Source organism: Leptidea sinapis, chromosome 26 (genome assembly GCF_905404315.1).
Source record: "Leptidea sinapis chromosome 26, ilLepSina1.1, whole genome shotgun sequence".
NCBI lineage: Eukaryota > Metazoa > Arthropoda > Insecta > Lepidoptera > Pieridae > Leptidea > Leptidea sinapis.
In genome coordinates, this window is record NC_066290.1 from 2633968 (window position 1) to 2654743 (window position 20776).

At 37.0% G+C, this 20776-nt stretch overlaps 1 protein-coding gene across 1 annotated transcript in view; it reads left to right on the top strand.

The window, feature by feature from the left end:
* Nucleotides 1-11720: 11720 nt before the first annotated feature.
* LOC126972383 (G protein-coupled receptor kinase 2) overlaps nt 11721-20776 on the top strand; it is a 91849-nt gene continuing 82793 nt past the window's right edge. Inside the window, exon 1 of the mRNA XM_050819086.1 lies at nt 11721-12345. Coding sequence (XP_050675043.1) covers nt 12294-12345 — 52 coding nt within the window. The 5' untranslated portion in view covers nt 11721-12293. The remainder of the gene's footprint in view (nt 12346-20776) is intronic.

Here is a 20776-nt window from a genome sequence, read left to right on the forward strand (position 1 = left end):
TAACGTTGGCTAGGGGCATGTCCCTCAACGCAAAACAGTGTTCGATTTTCAATATTGTACTGTCTACAAATAATTTAATTAAAAACTCGCACGGCCTACGGGTGCCTAAAAAATACCCTACAAAATAAAAATATTATTTTTCAATTTCTTTTCTTAGACAACCATAACGTTTAAAGAGACCGCCATTTAATATAGGCGGAGCCGTTGTTTGTAAACAAACTTAGGTAACCTACCTACGGACTTAGCGAGTTACTGCGAGTTAGCGAGGGACTGAGCGTAGATACATACCATTCTTCTTATTTTTATCCTTCGCAGCTTTTGAACACTCCTTGAGTTTCACAATAAATACACACAAAACACCACAACACGTCATTTTCATTAGTTCTTATTATTATTTCGATAGTAAGTGTAATGTATAAGGCATTTCTAGAGAAAATATTAATATGAAAAGGTTACAGTTTCTTATGAATCTGATTTCAATCAGTAGAATGATATAACAATAGGATCTTATTCGAGAAAGATCACAAAATAGAATATAGAGATGGGTGAATGCTTTACTGCCACGTTGAACACTGCAATGACGATATTAGTATCTTCGAAAAAAGTAAATACAGCCAACTAATACTTTCACCCCCGTGCGCCAGACTAGAGATGACAGCCTATTTGGCTTTGCTCTCCAGATGGCCGCGGAATTGACAATCGCTCGAGATTTCAAGACCCATTAATCCGATACTGTAAGGGAAGTGTTGTCGAAGAGCGCTGATACGACAAATGTGGTTTTTTTAGTGGTAAACGCGCAAACTTGAGTTCTGGGGGTTAAATTGGACAAGGTTCATGTTTAACCATAATAGAGCCTCCACATTTCGAAGCTCTGGACTGCTGCCCAGAAATTTCTTAATAAAAACCCAATGCGTTTTGCCCGGCCCGGGAATGAAATACCTACCTATCTATTATTAATACGAGGATGGTCAAAGACATCCATTTTTGACTAAAGTTATCCGTTTAGAACAATTTCTTAATAGGAGAGAGAATTACCTTTATTGGATAATACATTTTTTTTGTGTTAAAAAGGGACGAGGCGAGCTGGACATTCAGCAGATGGTAATTGATACGCCCTGCCCATTACAATGCAGTGCCGATCAAGAGCTTAGAAAAACCCAAAAACGGAACTACAATTGCGCTCGTCACCTTGAGACATAAGATGGTAAGTCTCATTTGCCCGGTAATTACACCAGCTACAGCGCCCGTCAGACCGAAACACAATAATGCTTATACATTTCTGCTTCACGGCAGAAAAAGGCACCGTTGTGGCACCCATAATCTACAAATACAAATTTGGAATTATTTTCAATGACAGATGAAGAAAATTTCAAATTAGGAATGCTGAATGGCAAGCTAATCTTGGTGATATAGGTTGCACACTAGCTAAGCATAAAAATTAAATGCAAAATTAAATAAAAGCACGGACTAAATACTAGCACGGACCGTTTGACTTCCCAACTATGGGCGTTTTTATGTTTTACGGGTTGGACCCAGTTCAATAATATCAGCAATATTAATAATAGATGCCTCGATTTGGTCATATCTAGTTCTCAACGTTCAGTTCAGAGATCTGTCGCTCTAGCGATACCCGAAGATAACCACCTGCTCTCAGTATTAATATATTAATATTAATACTGTTCAAGGCTTGCAGCCTAGCCTGCGACCCCCTCCTCGGCTCGTGAGAAAATTTCACTCGGCAGATTATAACCTGATTAACGAAGAATTAGCAAAAATTAACTGGTGCGGCCTACTAGATGATAAAGAAATAAATCTTGCAGTCGATGAATTTTATCTTTTATATTTATCTATAACTTTAGTGTTGTATGCGATCCTAGTTGTACCCGATCGAGTTATTAATCTAGCAATTATGAATCTACACGTTTGTGAAAACTTTGCTGGCTTATTGTATTTTTCTAAATTAAAGCTAAAACTATGTAAAATATGTATATAGCTGTTTGTTTTCTAATAAAATAGAAAAAAAAAATAATCCTACATTGAAGTGCTTGCGTGTAGGTAATAACTTATCATAAATGTGAACTCATTTAATTTCCAACATAACAAAAATATCTTGAATTAAAAATGGTGCAGTGTGTAGGGTCCTTTACAATCGGCAATTACTTACACAGAGGAGTGAATATTTCAATCATGATATTTACATTCACACAGTCCAAAGAGTAAAAATGCAGACAGACCGATCTTTTAAACCTAAGTGTATGCATACATAGTTTCATAATTGGAATCGAATTACCTATCTTTATTGGGTTGTACATATCTAAAAAAAATACAAATTTACCATTATTTTCAATGTCTGTTTTTTTCTACTCTAGCACTAATTGTGGAAACCTATAATTGGCTCTCTGTAATTATCTTAAGTATCGTTTACGTTTTTAAAGCTGGTTTTCCAAATAAATAAAATAAAATAAAATGTCAGCTAAAGACATACAAAATAACTTCGTCTTCATGGCAAAATGAGAAATTAATTTTCCTCGCAGGTGCAATGAGTAGTAGGCATTTTACTTTTATCTGATGTTATGTCACATCTACGTTATTCATCTGTTTTAGGTCTAAGAGAGTTCAAAAAAACAGCTGATAAGGGTTGCGGGATGCATAGTTTTCACGAAAACTTTGCACTTTAAATATTGTATTAAAATATAACGATAATTCATTTCTGACTTAACATAGTCATTAGAGATGACCTAAGGAACGTCGGGTTCAAAGCATAGCATACCCATAAAATTTCACCGTGTATATACTAACTTACTAAGTAGGTTTGACTATGGTGGTGTATTATGGTCTTCCAACGCATACATTTCTATCTGCAATTAATGTAGGGTTGACAACGAAAGAATATTGATTTAAAATTACAATTACATACCTATTTAATAATAATAATAATAATAATATCATTTATTTCAGGCCATAGCCCATATAATGTTAGTAAAATCTAATTCTAGGGTTAGTGACACATTAAATACATTTATTTGAACACTTTAATTTTAACATATTTAAATAATTAATATAATATATTTAATAATTTTCACATCTATTCACTATATTTTCAAAATTATTCATTACATTTAAAACAATATTGGAATTTTTACTAATGCGGTCTCTAATAGAAAAAACTTTTTTCTAATTTCTGCATAAAAATCATTAACCCTATAACTACAATGCAAACACAAAAACCCTATAAAACAATGCAATAATAAACATTCTAAATGCGTTGTTATATTGAACTCTTAAGATGTTCATGGACTTACGCGTATAATTAACACAAGATTGCTTGAATAAAAAAACTGATAATATGAGGTAAACAGAAGCTTTTTAATATTTTTACTACACTGCTTAAATATTCTTATAATCATATTAGATCTTACAGCTAAACTTCGCCTTTCTCTCGCTATGTCAACGTCGTCGCTTAGAGTACTTGTGACAAAATGACCTAAATATTTAAATTTTTCTACTATTGCTAGTTTCGTTCCGTTCAAATAAATACGCGGTATGTAATCCGGGCCCTTTCCTGAGCGAAATACCATGAGATTACTTTTGTTTTCGTTATACAGTAACCCGTATTCGCCAACAATTTTTTGACAGATGTTTACCAGTCCTCTAAGACACTTCATCGAGGGGCTAAGGAGGACCATGTCATCCACGTAACTAATGTTATTGATATTAAATCCACCAATATGGCATCCGATATGAGCTGAACTCAGTACCAGATCAGAGCGTCGACATACAGATTGAATAGGATTGGAGAAGTCAGTCCGCCCTGCCTAACACCACAGTTCAATGTGTATGTATCAGAATATGACTTTTGCCACTTTATAATAAAAAAAAAAATACAAAAAATAAAAAATACAAAAGACCTATGGGGCCATTCGACTAATATTGTTAAATACATACTTGACATTATAGCACCTGAATTAGCAATGATATTTAATGAATGCATAGATGAGGGTGTGTTCCCTGACCTCATGAAATACAGCAAAGTTATACCTTTGTTTAAATCGGGCAGTTCTTTTGACCCTGCTAATTTCAGACCTATTTCAGTGCTGCCTGTTTTTAGTAAAATTTTTGAAAAACTTTTGCTTCAACAGCTACAAATGCATTTTTGTAAATTAATGAACAAAAATCAGTTTGGTTTCACTAGGGGTTTATCAACAATTAATGCGGGTACTAGACTCATTGAGCACATCTTTGACGCCTGGGAAGAGTCACAGGATGCATTGGGCATTTTTTGTGATTTGTCAAAAGCATTTGACTGCGTCCACCATGAAACCTTACTCCTAAAACTAAAGCATTATGGAGTGAAAAATAGAGCCCTAAATCTGTTAAAATCATATTTAAGCGAAAGAGTTCAGATAGTCGATGTAAATGGCAAACGGTCTTCGGGTAAACCTGTGCGAATAGGTGTTCCACAGGGTTCTATTCTCGGTCCTTTCTTGTTTCTTATATATATTAACGATCTACCGTTTGTGGTAGATGATAGCCATGAGATTGTATTGTTTGCTGATGATACTTCACTTATTTTTAAAGTGAAGCGACGTGCGGATATTGATGACGAGGTAAGCAATGCACTCTCAAAGATAGTGCGTTGGTTTGAGACGAATAATCTGCACTTAAACAGTAAAAAAACAAAGTGTTTACGGTTCATTACACCAAACACAGCGGAGGTACAAACCAACGTACTTTTAAATGACCAGAGATTGGAACTTGTGGACACTACGGTCTTCCTGGGTATCACGTTAGATAAAAAGCTTCAGTGGGGTCCACATATTACCCATCTAGCAGATAGACTCAGCTCTGCGGCATATGCAGTTAGAAAGATTAGAGAGTACACGAATGTTGCGACCGCTAGATTAGTGTACTTTAGTTATTTTCACAGCATCATGACGTACGGTATATTACTATGGGGTCATGCTGCTGACATTGATATAGTTTTTGCTCTGCAAAAGAGAGCTGTTCGTGCTATATATCAGCTTGGTTATAGACAGTCTCTCAAAGAAAAATTTAAAGAAATAAATATTATGACTGTTTATTGTCAGTACATTTATGAAAATTTAATATATGTTCACAAAAATCGTCACCTTTTTGCTCTTAATAGTGATTTTCATTATTATAACACTAGAAATAAGGGATTGCTTGTAACTAATTCTAGTAGGCTTCATAAGATACATAATAGCTTTAAGGGTAAATGTATACACTTCTACAATAAAGTCCCAGCCACTGTTCAGGCATTGTCTATAAATAAATTTAAATGTTTTATAAAAAAATGGCTCTGTCGTTAATCCTATTACTCCACTGCTGAATATCTAAATGATCGGACAGCCTGGGACTAGATTGTGATTATTTTATAGCAACTGTACAATATTGTATATTTTTATTGAAAAGAGCGCAAAAAAAAAAAGAATGCTGGGAGAGTTTCTTGCGCCGCTTCTTCTCTCTCAGAGCGCCATTTGTTTCCGAAGCGGTAGTAGTATCTAGTAGTATAAGAAATGACATCAAAAAGAATTCTAAAGGAATCAATTTTGAGAAAATAAATGCCTTTTTTATGCCTTTTACAATATACTTTTGGTGCTGATACCAATACTTTAAAACCCGAACAATACTGTGAGATACACCTGTTCTATACAATTTGTCCCATAACTTACTATATACCACTCTATCATATGCTTTACTTAAATCTAGGAAACAAGCATACACTGACGTTTGTCTAGATTTGTAATAGGTAACGCAATTCTTTAAAGCTAATATCACAAGATCAGTGGAAAATTTTTTCCTACAACCAAATTGACGATCATTAATTTTTATACTACTTTCTTGATATTGTAATAAAATGTATTCAAATACTTTTGACAATACAGTAGCCACCGAGATAGGTCTGTAATTATTTATGTCAGAAAGGTCACTCATTTTACTTTTTATAATTGCTACAACTGTGGTCTTCTGGTAACATACTATGCCTAAAAAAAATATTAAATAGATTACTTATTAAAGTTATAAAAGTACTAATTGCACACAACTGTCCTGAACGATAGCATTCATCGCACTTAACGTATTCGTAAATTCCGGCAAGTTATCGCTGCAATCATAGGGCATGTACACACTCATTACGATAATTTTATGTTTTGTAACTGAAATTCTATTGCCACTATGCGAGAGTTGTCACTTCCCACATTAATTATTCTAGTTTGCTGGAATAAATTTTTCCGCCACCATAGAGCCTCCCACGTAAAATACCAGCGGAAGCATCAATGGCTTCAATTTGATTTAAAAATCCAATATAACTTGGCATGAGCCAAGTTTCCTGTAGTGCAATGATATCGGAGATGTTACATAATTCACGAATATGCTCAATTGATATTTTTTTTGCTATGCTACTATCTCATCATAACTATTTAAATGAACCCAAACTTGGCACATCTTGTCGTTTGTACGTGTGTGTTAACGCGTCTGTAAGTTCCACTGCTAGAAATGTTTTTTTATGGAATAGGAGGACAAACGAGCGTTCGGGTCACCTGGTGTTAAGTGATCACCGCCGCCTACATTCTCTTGTCAACACCAGAGGAATCACAAGATCTCTTTGCGGATTTACAGTTGAAAGATGATAATTTCAAGGAAATAGCCATGGTAATTGTTTATAAATTCACGGTTATCATTTCCACTACCATTATTCGTAAATTCATTATATTTTTATATATATATTTTCTGTAATCAATGTCCGGCGGCCAGATTATTTGTTTTTTGTCTATTTACATTTTCTTCCGGAACGATCACCGCGTCTCGATACGAGTAACTTTGTAGAGCAGCCCTTATGCTAGCGTCCACTAAGCCACGCCTCCTTTGTGCTAAAACAGGTTCATTAATACGTACATCAGACTGAGTCGACTTAATTATTTCTAATGCGGGTAAAGGTGAAATGACTTTCTCAGGACTACCTTCAACGTTTTGTACATTTTTTGAATCATATGATTATACTACAGTATTGCACAAAGGCTTACGATGATTAAAAAGTTCCGTTTTATTTGTGTCTATATCATTTTGAAGTTTATATATTTCGTTTTTTACAACCATATTCATTTTCATAAACGAAACTTCCGATCTTAAAGAAGATCGAACTTTACCTGTGGAATTTTGTGTAAATCTTTTGCTACAAAAATCGGTAAGTTATCAGGTTCTGTGTCTTTTAATATCTTAAAAATGTCCTGGACATTTTTGACTGACCTTGTTTCGCCTTTTCATGTAGTGATTCTTGTTCCCAAATTTTCACAAATAACGGCTTTTGCACTTTCTATTTCTTTTTCGAGAAACTCGATGTACATATTTGAGTTATTGCTTGTTCATCAATAACGTCTATACGATTACAAATAAAACATAACACTTAATAATTATTATTTCTTTGCCACTCATTTTTAAAATATATATATAAACTTGGTAAGCGACATGTCATCCCGGTTGCCCGCGCGCGCGACTTATCTATATTTATATTATAGATTAATGTAAGATATATAAGAATAATATAGAATATATAAGAAATATTATAGAAAGAACAGAGCTATTTTTATGAGATGACCTTGTACTAGGTATTACAGTTTTAGGTAAAGAAGTCAACCCAAATGTCGTCAGAAGAATTACACCTTATTGAATGACCGCAAGAATCCCTATCTCTTTGATTGATTTTGCCGAGTAAAACTTTCGTACTTGTACTATTATGTATTATTTGCTAATACAGGCTTGTGTGCGGCAAATAGTTCTATTCTATAGCTTCTTTGATATACTTATAACAATTTAGCCAATGTCTCGTTAAAGTAGACTAAGCTTCGAGTATTTCTATTTTATTTTAAGTGGTAGTGATCGGTGCTAAAATTTTTAAAACCGAATTGGGCCGGCACGCCCGGAGAAATACCACTCCCCCACTCAAAACCGGCATGAAATAGCGGCTATGCCGCTGTGTTTCGTCCGGTGAGAGGGGTATCCGGAGGCCTACAACCCCCCTCCCAAATACAAATGGCAGCACAGACTAAACTGAGACTACTCCAGGACGGTACCAGGCTATGCAGCCCTGGAGAATCCGTCCCTGGGCGTCCACAATTAGGGCCTGTACCTAACAGTAGTTGCCCAGGCTGCCCCGCGTATTCTGGAGGGGGCAAATCCGCGCTGACTCGGGGCAAACAGAGCAGGAGGCTCAAACCACCCTCCTCCACACTCGCTGTGAACTTTTGCAACATCAGGGGGCTTCGCTCAAATTTAAATGTCGTCCAATTTCACCTGGAGACGGCGAAGCCGGCCCTGCTCTTTTTAACCGAGACACAGATATCCTCCCTGGCTGATTCATCTTACCTTTCCTACCCGGGGTATAATTTGGAACACTTCTTTATACCACGGGCTGGCGTGTGCGTTTACGTCAGGGAGGATGTCTGGTCTCGACGCCTGAGTTTTCTTGAAGGACAGGACCTATCCATCATCTGGCTGCGTGTAGAATGCGATGACCATCCGCGAATCTACGCATGCCTGTACAGGTCCCATAGCGGTAACGCAGAGAATGACCGGGTCCTCGAACACATCCAAATGGCTACAGATTCCGTGTTGGAGCAGATCCCCACTGCAGAGATCGTGTTTTTTGGCGATTTTAACGCCCACTCACGTACCACCGATCATGCAGGGAGATCTGTTCACGACTTCGCCTTAGCATATGGTCTGACGCAACTGGTTATTGCGCCAACGCGAATCCCAGATGTGCAAGATCATACACCTTCACTGTTGGACCTTCTGTTGACCTCACATCCGGACGGCTGCCTAGTTTCCGTTGACCCTCCTCTGGGATCGTCGGCCCACTGCCTGATCCGTAGCACCGTGCCGATCACGCGCCTAACACGGCCCCGCTTCTTAGGCTGTCGCCGCGTGTGGCACTATAGGTCAGCAGAGTGGGACGAGATGCGGTGCTTTTTTGCATCCTACCCATGGAGGCAGATCTGTTTTTCGCCGGGAGATCCAGATGCCGCTGCTGACGCTGTTGCTGATGTGGTACTGCAAGATATGGAACTCTTCATTCCATCCTCCTTTGTGCCTATCGGTGGCAGGTCCCAACCATGGTTTGACCGCCCCTGCAAAATGGCCTCTCGCCGAAAGCAGGAGTGCTATCAGGCTTGGGTCAATGCGGTGGTATCTAAGGATGTGAATTCCAGCGAACTTAAAAAACACTTCAATAATGCCTCCAGGTCCTTCAAAAGAGTTATTGCTGAAGCGAAGTCGAAGCACATTGGCAGAATTGGCGAGAGACTTGCACGCCTTCCCTCGGGAACTCGTGCGTTCTGGTCGCTCGCGAAGGCTATCCAAGGAAACTTCTGCCAGCCAGCGATTCCGCCACTGCACAGGGATGATGACTCGCTGGCCCATGACGCGAAAGAGAAAGCTGATCTCCTGGGCTCCCTCTTCGCGTTCAACTCGACTCTGGATGACCAAGGTGCACCTCCACCGCACATTCCGCGGTGCGATTCTTATATGCCGGAGGTAAAAATCCGGCATGGTGCCGTGCTTAAGGCGCTTCTCACCTTGGACATTCACAAATCGAGCGGGCCCGATGGCGTTCCCCCGATAGTGCTGCGGACATGTGCTCCGGAACTGGCGCCGGTCCTTACCCGTCTTTTCCGGCTCTCCTACTCATCAGGCGTAGTCCCGAAATTATGGAAGGCGGCTTTAGTGCACCCGATCCCTAAGAAAGGTGTACGCTCAGATCCGTCCAACTACCGCCCCATTGCCATTACCTCCATTTTCTCCAAAGTAATGGAGTCGATCATCAACCGCCAGCTCTTGGGATACCTAGAGGGGCACCAGCTGATCAGCGACTGCCAGTACGGTTTCCGTCAGGGTCGCTCAGCTGGTGATCTTCTTGCGTACCTCACCCATAAATTGGCGCAAGCGGTTGAGTCGAAGGGAGAGGCGTTGGCGGTGAGTTTGGACATAGCGAAGGCCTTTGATCGGGTGTGGCATAAAGCGCTTATAGCGAAACTGCCATCCTATGGGCTTCCCGAGAAGTTGTGCAAATGGGTCACTAGCTTTTTGGCTGATCGGAGCATCAAGGTTATCAACGGTGCATGCTCCGACTTAAAACCCATAAACTCTGGTGTCCCGCAAGGCTGTGTGCTATCCCCTACGCTGTTTCTTCTGCATATCAATGATATGCTGCAAATCAGCAATATTCATTGCTATGCGGACGACAGCACGGGGTATGCTTCCTACACCGGCCGTGCCAACATGTCCCGGGATAGTGTCGACGAGAACCGGATCAAACTTGTGTCTGAAATCGAGACTATGCTTTGCAAAGTCTCGGAATGGGGCCGACAAAATTTAGTCCAATTCAACCCCAAGAAGACAGAAGTTTGTGCGTCTCCCTTTGTCGTATCCCCTCGATTCGAGATCACTCCTCTAACTGCCGCAGCCTGTATTGGCATACTTGGCGTCGATACATCGAGCGACGTTCAGTTCCGTGGTCACTTGGAAGAGAAGGCCAAACTGGCCTCTAAAAAGCTTGGTGTACTCAGTAAGGCGAAACAGTACTTCACTAAAAGCCACCGCCTGCAACTTTATAAGGCGCAAATTCGGCCTCACATGGAGTACTGTTCTCACCTCTGGGCGGGTGCTCCACAGTACCAGCTTCTTCCATTTGACCGCATTCAACGAAGAGCGGCTCGAATCATCGACGATCAAGTCATCTCCGATCGGCTTGATTCTCTAGCATTGCGTAGAGATGTGGGTTCTCTGTGCATCTTCTACCGCATTTATCATGAGGAGTGCTCAGAGGAGCTGTTCGGGTTGATTCCAGCGGCCGAATTCCACCATCGGACATTACGTGCAAAGTACCATCCGCATCACGTAGACGTCTGGCATTCCACAACCGCGCGTTTTCTTCGAAATTTCTTGCCTCGCACAGCCACTTGTGGAATCAACTACCGGCAGCGGTCTTCCCGAACAGATATGACTTAGGGACCTTCAAGAAAAAGCATACTCCCACCTTAAAGGCTGGCAACGCATTTCTTGACACACCTGTTGTTGCGGATGTCCATGGTCGGTTGCCTCACCTCTCCCCATCCCGTGAGCCTCTTGCCCGTTTGCCCCCTCTCATATAAATAAAAAAAAAATTGAACCAAGTGATATACTACAATTTAGACAATGTTATTTTAAAATTGAATTTGGAATAAACTTTTTTATGCACCACTACACTTCATAAACGTGACGTAATATTTTCAAATGGACAACGCCCTTGTGATCACTTAACAACAGGTGACCCGTACGCTCGTTTGTCCTCCTCTCCCATAAAAAAATGCATATTTTTTTTGTGATGTAACGTTGTCATAATAAAACTTATATGTGTGTCGGGGCAAGGCAAGAACCTCTTTGAATTTATTAGATGCAATTTTTGAAGTCTGAAAGTATAATAGAATTGTTCACACCACATAACAAAAGAATGCTTCTAGAATGGCAGTTGCAAAGAATGTTTATTTGTTAATGTTAATTACTCTGGCAATTGATTCTCCAGTAAACACAGAAGTGACAGATGTGCAGCTTTCATTGCAATATGTCAGTGTCAAAAGGCCATAAACTCCAAAAAAATGTCAGTGTCAAAATGTCAAATTGGCATTTCTTCATTCTTGAAGGAATGAATAGAAGTTCTCTGATGGCCGATGCATGCCGAATGTTGATGACGGTCGAAGTCGAACTTGAGTCGAATGCATACAGGAAGGAGCTAGGGGAGTCGTGGTTCTTGGGTTATGATTGCGTCGCGTTTTGGTGATTGTTAAGTTGGTTGGTTGAAGTATCTCTTTGGTTGTTTTAAATATTATTAAACGGTAGTAAACAGTACTCATTTAACTCTCTAAAGTACTTCTAAAGCCGTTAATATCGTGGATTAGTGGGGCGTTTCTTCGGTTGTGAGTAAAACGAGACTTCACCGATAATAAATCACGTTTACAAAAAGTTATAATTCATTAAAATTATTTTAAATCTGTTAAAAGTTGTGAATTGTATATCCCGCGAATGATATAAAGGATGGTAAGGTGTTTTCATCGCGTGTTCGTTACATTTATATACACACCCGTGAATTTGTGTTGAAGCCGATGAGGTGTGTGAAGTTTAGTGTATGATTGTTTTATTGATGGGCGGATTGTTGCAAGCGGCTACAGCGGCACTGTGGCCGCAAAGGCGGATACCAGTTTCCTGGACGGTCTACAGTAAAATCCGCCACACTGGAACTAATGGAATTGGAAAACATCGTAGCCAACACTGTTTACTTGAAAGCCAGAGAGGGTACGTATTTTAAATTTCGAATGAATAGCGCGTTATTGGTAAATGACAAATGTGTCGAAAACATGTTACGTTTTATGGTTTTTGTTTACGTATTACAACGTAAACATAATATATGGTTCAACGCCCTGTTAAACACATTAACCGACATTGATAAGTGGGGTGCTAATCAATTTTTACATGCATATTATTATACAGTTATCTCTTTGATGTTAAAATATGGATATAGAACAGTTGTAACATTTTTTTCATTGACTTTAAAACATTAAGTTGGGTTTCCTTTATAAAAGGTGATTACACAGAATTATTTAGAACACAATTACTGGTTTTACAACTACACTCATAATATCTATATTATGAATTTTGTTTCTATTTCTTTTCATTTGAGACACTCTACTATCAAAACTATATCAGTTTCACCTACAATTCATGCTATAGTACTCGGTAATTTATTTAATAAATAAAAGTTCTGCCCACAGTTTGTGGCCTTATGCCTATTTATGTTATGAGGTTTATCACATATTTAAAAAAAATATTTATGTACATATGTAGGTAAATTTTGATGAAATATACAATCAATGGCACTAGTAATATTCATATTTCTCACTAATTATATTTTGAATCCAATGAATGACTGCCTGATGATCAGTGACAAACAAATCAAAACTTATTAGTTGCAAAAAATTAATATGTACAGGAACAAAGTCTAGAATTTATTATACTACTTATGTGTAATTTAACGTAGGAAGAATAGAAAAGAATGATGTGCCATGCACGTCATAAATCATTAATAATATTAGCTGGTTAAATTGTTATTTCACAGAGAGATGAGATTCACATATTTAGACTAAAATGTGTTTTCCCCACCTGCCTTTACATTTATAATATATTCATATATTTGCACAATAATTTGAACTCAAAAGACTGCTCAACTTGAATCACAAGTTTTATTTAAATAAATTTCAAGCTGAAAATTATAGTTTAGTGTAACTAGATACCACACTACCTAAGAACAATAGCTTTTTTATTTCGGCAACTTTATATTTTAGTGTGTATTGGCTGTTTGTAAAGATGCTTGTGTGTGTGGCATCTTGACACTCAATTGCATCTTTAAAATTTTGTAAGTTATATGCACTTCATGTTATTTAACATTGCAATTAATAAAATACAAAATACTTACTGATGATATGCGATCCCAGTGTCTTTATTTCTTGTAGTATTTACTTTTACAAAGTCTTATCTAGTTTCAATTATTAGTAAAGTTTAACAGAACATGGCATGTCCAAGCCACACATTGTTCGAGACTGGCTTGAGTACGGCCGCTTGGGCATAGTATTTGTGGTATCTAGTTGGAGCGCAGCGGAGACCAATCCTAAATTTAAGTTAAGGGCATTATACATGAGTTTTTTAATGCCTATAGATATATTATCATATAATATGGATGGTTGTTAGTATTCTAACTGTTCTTTTATGGAATATATGTGGAATATTAGTAATGCATTTAAATGATCATAATTACTTGTCAAGATTGTTAAAAGTGTTGTCCTTCTGTTCATGACCTGGTCTGGTTCTGGTCACCTGGCGATATAGTTATATTTCTTAAAATTCAAATGAAAATGGCAGTGACACATTCATATAAAAATAATAATAGTTTATATTATATAGATTATATCTGTCAAACTACATCTCATCCACCCAGTCATTGATGAAAGGATGGTATTTTTGGATGCCTGTAACCTATTACAGAATCCCGCAACACAATATCTTATGATCATGACTAGGCAGTTGTTAGGTAAAAATCGGCTGTTGTGAAGGAAACAAACATATGAGACATATTACATTAGCTTGGCAATTTCATCTGGACATGATGTGAGTCATTATTTTATATCCTTAAAAGGCATAAAAGGCATTTATTTTCTCAAAATTGATTCCTTTAGAATTCTTTTTGATGTCATTTCTTATACTACTAGATACTACTACCGCTTCGGAAACAAATGGCGCTCTGAGAGAGAAGAAGCGGCGCAAGAAACTCTCCCAGCATTCTTTTTTTTTGCACTCTTTTCAATAAAAATATACAATATTGTACAGTTGCTATAAAATAATCACAATCTAGTCCCAGGCTGCCCGATCATTTAGATATTCAGCAGTGGAGTAATAGGATTTACGACAGAGCCATTTTTTTATAAAACATTTAAATTTATTTATAGACAATGCCTGAACAGTGGCTGGGACTTTATTGTAGAAGTGTATACATTTACCCTTAAAGCTATTATGTATCTTATGAAGCCTACTAGAATTAGTTACAAGCAATCCCTTATTTCTAGTGTTATAATAATGAAAATCACTATTAAGAGCAAAACGGTGACGATTTTTGTGATTATAATGCTCATTGTCTTTTGGGTGATCAAACATTGCTCTTAAAACGCACTCAGTTGTTGATGAATTCAAGCTCTAAAAGTTGATGCATCCAATATATGATAATTTATATTTATACAGTTTATTCTTTATTACTTTTTATGAAATAATTTATATTATTTAATCACAGTCCATATATACATTCCACTTGTTTTGTATTTTATTACAGCCATTTTAAAATACTCTATTTGATTGAAAACAGTGGCCGTTGAGTTTCTTGTATGTTCTTCTCATCAGTTCAACTTTTTTCGAACATATGGTAGATTCAGTAATTTATAAAAAATATTTATAGTGACTATTCAAAGGCGTCTAAATTAAGTATAATTTAATAAAGCTTATTTGACTTTAATTGCGGAAATAGGCACCGTCATACCATGCCATTTTTATAGTACACCATGAAGTTAGTCCTTTAATCTCAGTGTGATCAAAATACCATCTGAATAAATGATGAAAATATCTTTCTAGTTCTAGTATTTCTATGTGCCACTGCTACTGTTACAAAAAAAAAGCATATTTTTACGTAAAGTAATCTTAATAAAACTTTAATGTATGTATTTATTGAAGTCTCAGCAAAATATAGAAATTCTATTCGTTGACTTTAATGCAGCACTTTAATCCATCTGGCCACAATTCTGTGGACTTACACAGTGTATCTTCGAGAACAGGCAATGTCTGCTAAAACTGACCATAATTTGGAGTCCAAGTTGTTCCGATCTGGGCTGATGAGAGCCAGTCTTCAGGTCTTAAAATCTAGAATGTTGAATTCCATCCAATGCTTGGGTAGTGCCAAGACCGGGTGTGAAGTCTTGCTGGAAAGTCTAAGACACATTGCATACTGCTAAGAGATTTCTCAACAAGTCTTAAGACAGTGTCTTGATACACATAGGATGGAGTCTTCACTCCCTTTTACAAAAATAAAGAAAAAAAATTTGTATGCTTAAAGTAATAATTTTTATATGATTAGCAATTAATTATTGTGGTTAACATCATACCTCGCTGCCAACTGCAGTGATGTATAGTGTAATGTATGTTAGTGTGTATGTATGTATGTGTTTATATTATTTTGTGAAGTGTGTTTGTTGTGTATCTCAGTCCGTCAGTCTGTCCGATGTTTTGATATTACAAACAAAAGCATCTGTTTTTGTAGGTATATTGATGATGATGATTATACAAATTCAATTCTTAACGAAAATGTATGAACAATGATGGACTTGAACCCAGAACTTCTTGGATTCTGTCCGAGTGGTCTTACCAACTGAGCCAACCGTTCGAGTGAAGCATGGTTCGTACATTTTGGTATGTCTTGTTCAACTTTCAGGTTATATGTTATGATTGTTAACAAACATGTATGCTCCATAAAATACGCAATAGTTTTAAAAGAAAATGTATATCTACACAATAATGAAATCCCAGCTTTACTTCAGATGTTATCTGTAATTAAATTTAAAGTTTTATTAAAAAGAGGTTTTGCAGTTAATATTATTTCACTGAAGATTGCATAAATGATGAGACAGCCTACAACTGGATTGTGATAATTTTTAGCAATCGTATTTAGGTACATTATTTTAATAATATTTATTTTTGGACATCCCATGAATTACGTAATGCGCTTAGGGAGACGAGAGGGTCGAGCCGAATCTCACCCAACCTCACGGGGTAGGGGGAATCACGGCAAATACTATCACGTTTTAACATTAACTGTCAATAATAGTTTAACTTGTCTGACAAAGTTTCGATTTCGCCCATATATTATCTACGTGAGGTAAATTAACAGATTCAGCCTTCATTCCCTCAGTGTTATGTCGTGAGATTTGGGTTGAAACACTACTCCACTCAAATCTCACGTGAAAATTTTAAAAATCTTCAATAATAATATTTATCTAAAGGATACTTGTGAATTTCCGCAAAATAACGCCCAATTAAAAAAAAAACATGTAAATTAGGTAAGTAGTTCATCTGTGCTGATTGCAACCATTTATGCGTAATAAGTTATGTTTTTATAAGATATCCACTCTTTTTTTACTTAAAATTTAATTTAGTTTTCTCGCAAAAAATTGCGTAAAACAGTGCTTCTTGCGGAAAAAAAATTACGTTGTATGTGCCGAGATTTACCTCATTCCAGCGTGAGATTGGGTGAGATTTGGCTCCACACTCTCGTCTCCCTAAGCGCCTTACGTAATTTATGGTTACCCGCAAACTGTTACGCAAACCCAAAAACCTAAAACAGTTACCTGAGATTCGATTTTGGTTTCGGTTGAAGCTCCTGTTTTGGTCGGACTCTAAATTAATAATGTTACACAGCCTGGATTGTTATTAATTGGCCTCTAATTAAGCATAATAAATGAAAATGTATTTATATTCGACAGAGTGCGGCACTGGCCATTCTAATGGACGAATTACGCCGATATGGTCAGGCGTGTTTTATTTATGATCTCTAGGTGCCTGAGCTCTTAATTATTAACTATTTACGGTGTTTATCAGCTATAAATAGGCTTTGTGTAAAGTAAGTCATTTAAAATGTTTTACCAACCATGCTTTTGAACCACTTGACCGTAAACTTATGCCAGTAAAGTAAGCCTAAATCATTTTCACAAACGAATAGTAAAAGTTACACCCTTATAAGCTATCTAGCCAGTGAAACCCATTCAAACGTTTCGGAGGTACCAAGAGCGAAACGAGGAGTCAGATTTTAGACAATTATTTTTGCAGTATAAGTTATAAGCTTGCATAGTGATGTTTATATACAGGATGGTTTTTTGAGAAGGGCTGTGATGGCCAAGTCGGAAATTACGAGACATAGAGGAAAGTCGTGATTGCATTACACAAAGTAAGTACATATCCTTATCAGCAATATCAGAGTCCATTGGTCCAATAATACAGGATGTAATTTTTTTGAAAAATTATTCGGGTCGATTTCCATCAAAAGTTTAAGAAATATAAAAAACAAACTTAAATGCAGTTTATTTGTTTTGTTATAAATCGAGGGCATGAGTCCTTTCACCACTTTTCTCTAAGTCTCCTAGTTTCCGACTTGACAGTACAGGTTAGTTAGCTTAGTAGGTAGGATCGCTGACCACTCGGCTATACAGGTCGTATATACAGGCTGTCCCAAAGATATGGGACATGAAGGGAAAGTACCTTAAATATCAAAGATAGGCTATTTTACTGAAAGAAGACTTTATGTTATTTTTAAAAGTTAGTACTTGTGCATTCAAAGGTTTTCTAAAAATAACTTGCCTCGTCTGGGAATCGAACCGACTGAAATGTTAAAAAAAACACCCCTACTTTTATTATGCTAATCGAAAGAATGGCCAAAAACTAATAACTTTTCTTAAGTAATATAGTATTTTAAAAGAAAGGAACAACGTAAAATGAATGTTTTCCTACTTGGATTGGTATGAATGGACCGATTAGATGGCCGGCCAGATCCCCGGACCTTACACCATTAGATTTCTTCTTTTGGGGATACGTGAAAGATATGCTATACAAAAAGCGATACGAGAACGTGGGCGAGTTACAAACAGAACCAGTGGGAGGCTCCTTTGCACAGGACGCCGGCTAGATTATGGATACCACAACGGCGCCTATTTCTGCCGTGAAGCAGTAATGTGTAAGCATTACTGTGTTTCGGTCTGAAGGGCGCCGTAGCTAGTGAAATTACTGGGCAAATGAGACTTAACATCTTGTCTCAAGGTGACGATCGCAGTTGTAGTGCCGCTCAAAATTTTTGGGGTTTCAAGAATCCTGAGCGGCACTGCATTGTAATGGGCAGGGCGTATCAGTTGCCATGAGCTGAACGTCCTGCTCGTCTTGTCCCATATTTTAATAAAAAAAAAACGAATTGTGCCATAAAAAAAGCGCGTACACCTTCCTTAAAGGCCGGCAACGCTCCTGTGATTCCTCTGGTGTTGCAAGAGATTGTTGGCGGCGGTGATCACTTAAAAACAGGTGACCCGTACGCTCGTTTGTCCTCCTATTCCATAAAAAAAAATATCATATCGAAAATTCACCATAACATGATAAGAAAATCAACAGGCAGCGGACTCATTAAAAGATTGGCGATCTGCGTAAGATAAGAGGGATCACATTTTGAGCATTTAATTAAAATATTTACAAAAAAATATCCGCTTAAGTGACTACTTTCTTTTAAAATACTATGTTACTTAAGAAGAGTTATTAGTTTTTGGCCATTCTTTTGATTGGCATCATAAGAGTAGGGGTGTTTTTTTTTTAAATTTAAGTCGGTTCGATTCCCAGACGAGGCAAGTAGTTTTTAGAAAATCTTTGAATGCAGAATTATTAACTTTTAAAAATAACATAAAGTCTTCTTTCAGTGATATAGCCTATCTTCGATATTTAAGGTACTTTCCCTTCATGTCTCATAACTTTGGGACACCCTGTATATTATATATAAGGTATATCATTTTAAAACAATACAGGCCATTAGCAAAAATGCACTCTGCACGATAGTTAACAACTCTATTTAATTGGTACCGGTTGAAAGTTGTGATGTCATTACTTGGCAATGTCGTTAACTGAACCATATCGCAAGCAATTAGTTAGACTATGCTAATAAAGCTGAGAAATTGTCAGCATGCGACTACTGTCAGCTTTCTGGCGGATATTATTATAAAACTAGCTGACCCAACAGACGATGTTTTATTTAAAAAAAAAAACGAATTTATTGTACTGTCTAAACCTGGCGGCTTGCGATCTTTCTCTTACTGCCAAACAACTGACAGTTATTTCAAATACCGCTCAGGCTAAGGTTACATTAAAAAAGTTTATAATAAAGGTGGTCGTTAAGTTTTTAATCCTCTGCGCAATTTTCGTAATTTTTCGAAATGTAAGAACCTTCTTCGAAGTATTAGAAAATATTAAAAAATAAATGAATAAAATCGGTAAAGCCGTTCACATGTTCTAGCGTGACAAGGAGAAATAATAAACTTTATTTGCACAGTACGTCAGCTGTATAGCTACAGATATACTGCTGTAACCATTTCGATGACGCGAACTCACGAGAATTCACCCATCCAAAAAATTTTAACAAAAAAACAACCGACTTCAAAAACACTATTTCAAAACAAATTTAATTAATTAGATTGTATAAAAATACGGAATTATTTTTATACTTTTTAGTGCATATTATGTGTATTGTTTTGAAGTCGGTTGATTTTTTTGTTAATATTTTTTTTATTTTTTGATTTTTAGTGAATTTGAAGTACACTAACTAACAATTTGTCTAAATAGGTGTAGATATACTAAATTTTTCAGTGCAGCAATGACTTTAAGCGCTTTGCAATTTGATTACAGACAGAAATTCTGCCACAGATCGCACCTTATTAGTCGTGAAGGAGTCCCATTGAACATCATATTCGACTACGACAATTACTTGACCATAACTATGTTATAGTAGATGACTTAAATATGGCGGATAGCATAAAAAAGATTCGGCCGAGTATCGTATCGTTAATTTGCTCCTAAGAATTGAAGAGTTCCGTTACTTTGTCATTGATTCCGTAATCAGAACCTAACCAAACCATCTTTGAAGTATATCTTTTCCAATAAAAAAAGAATCATTGAAATCGGTTGGCGCGATATTGAGTTATTCGTAAATTTATCATCCACTTTGCTATAAGTATGTATAGCAAATTTAAGACTTTTATAGTTTCCTTATGGATGCCATTGTCAGATATGGACCTAATTGATATCACACGGGAAGCACTAGCTTTCAAATAAAAAAATATTTATCAAAATCGGTTCACCCAGACGAAAGTTTTGAGGTAACAAACATAAAAAAAATACTGACGAATAGAGAACCTCCTTCTTTTTTGAAGTCGGTTAAAAGTGCCTGACTTTATATTTAATATTTATTTATCGCGTGCGCCAATCATGAGCATGTTGGTGTCGCGAACCCATACTTTCCCCTACCAAAAAGTGCCCAACGCGGTTAAAGAAGTTTTCACTTCAATAATATACAATATAATATTATACAGCTTACCAAAGAGTTCAACATTAT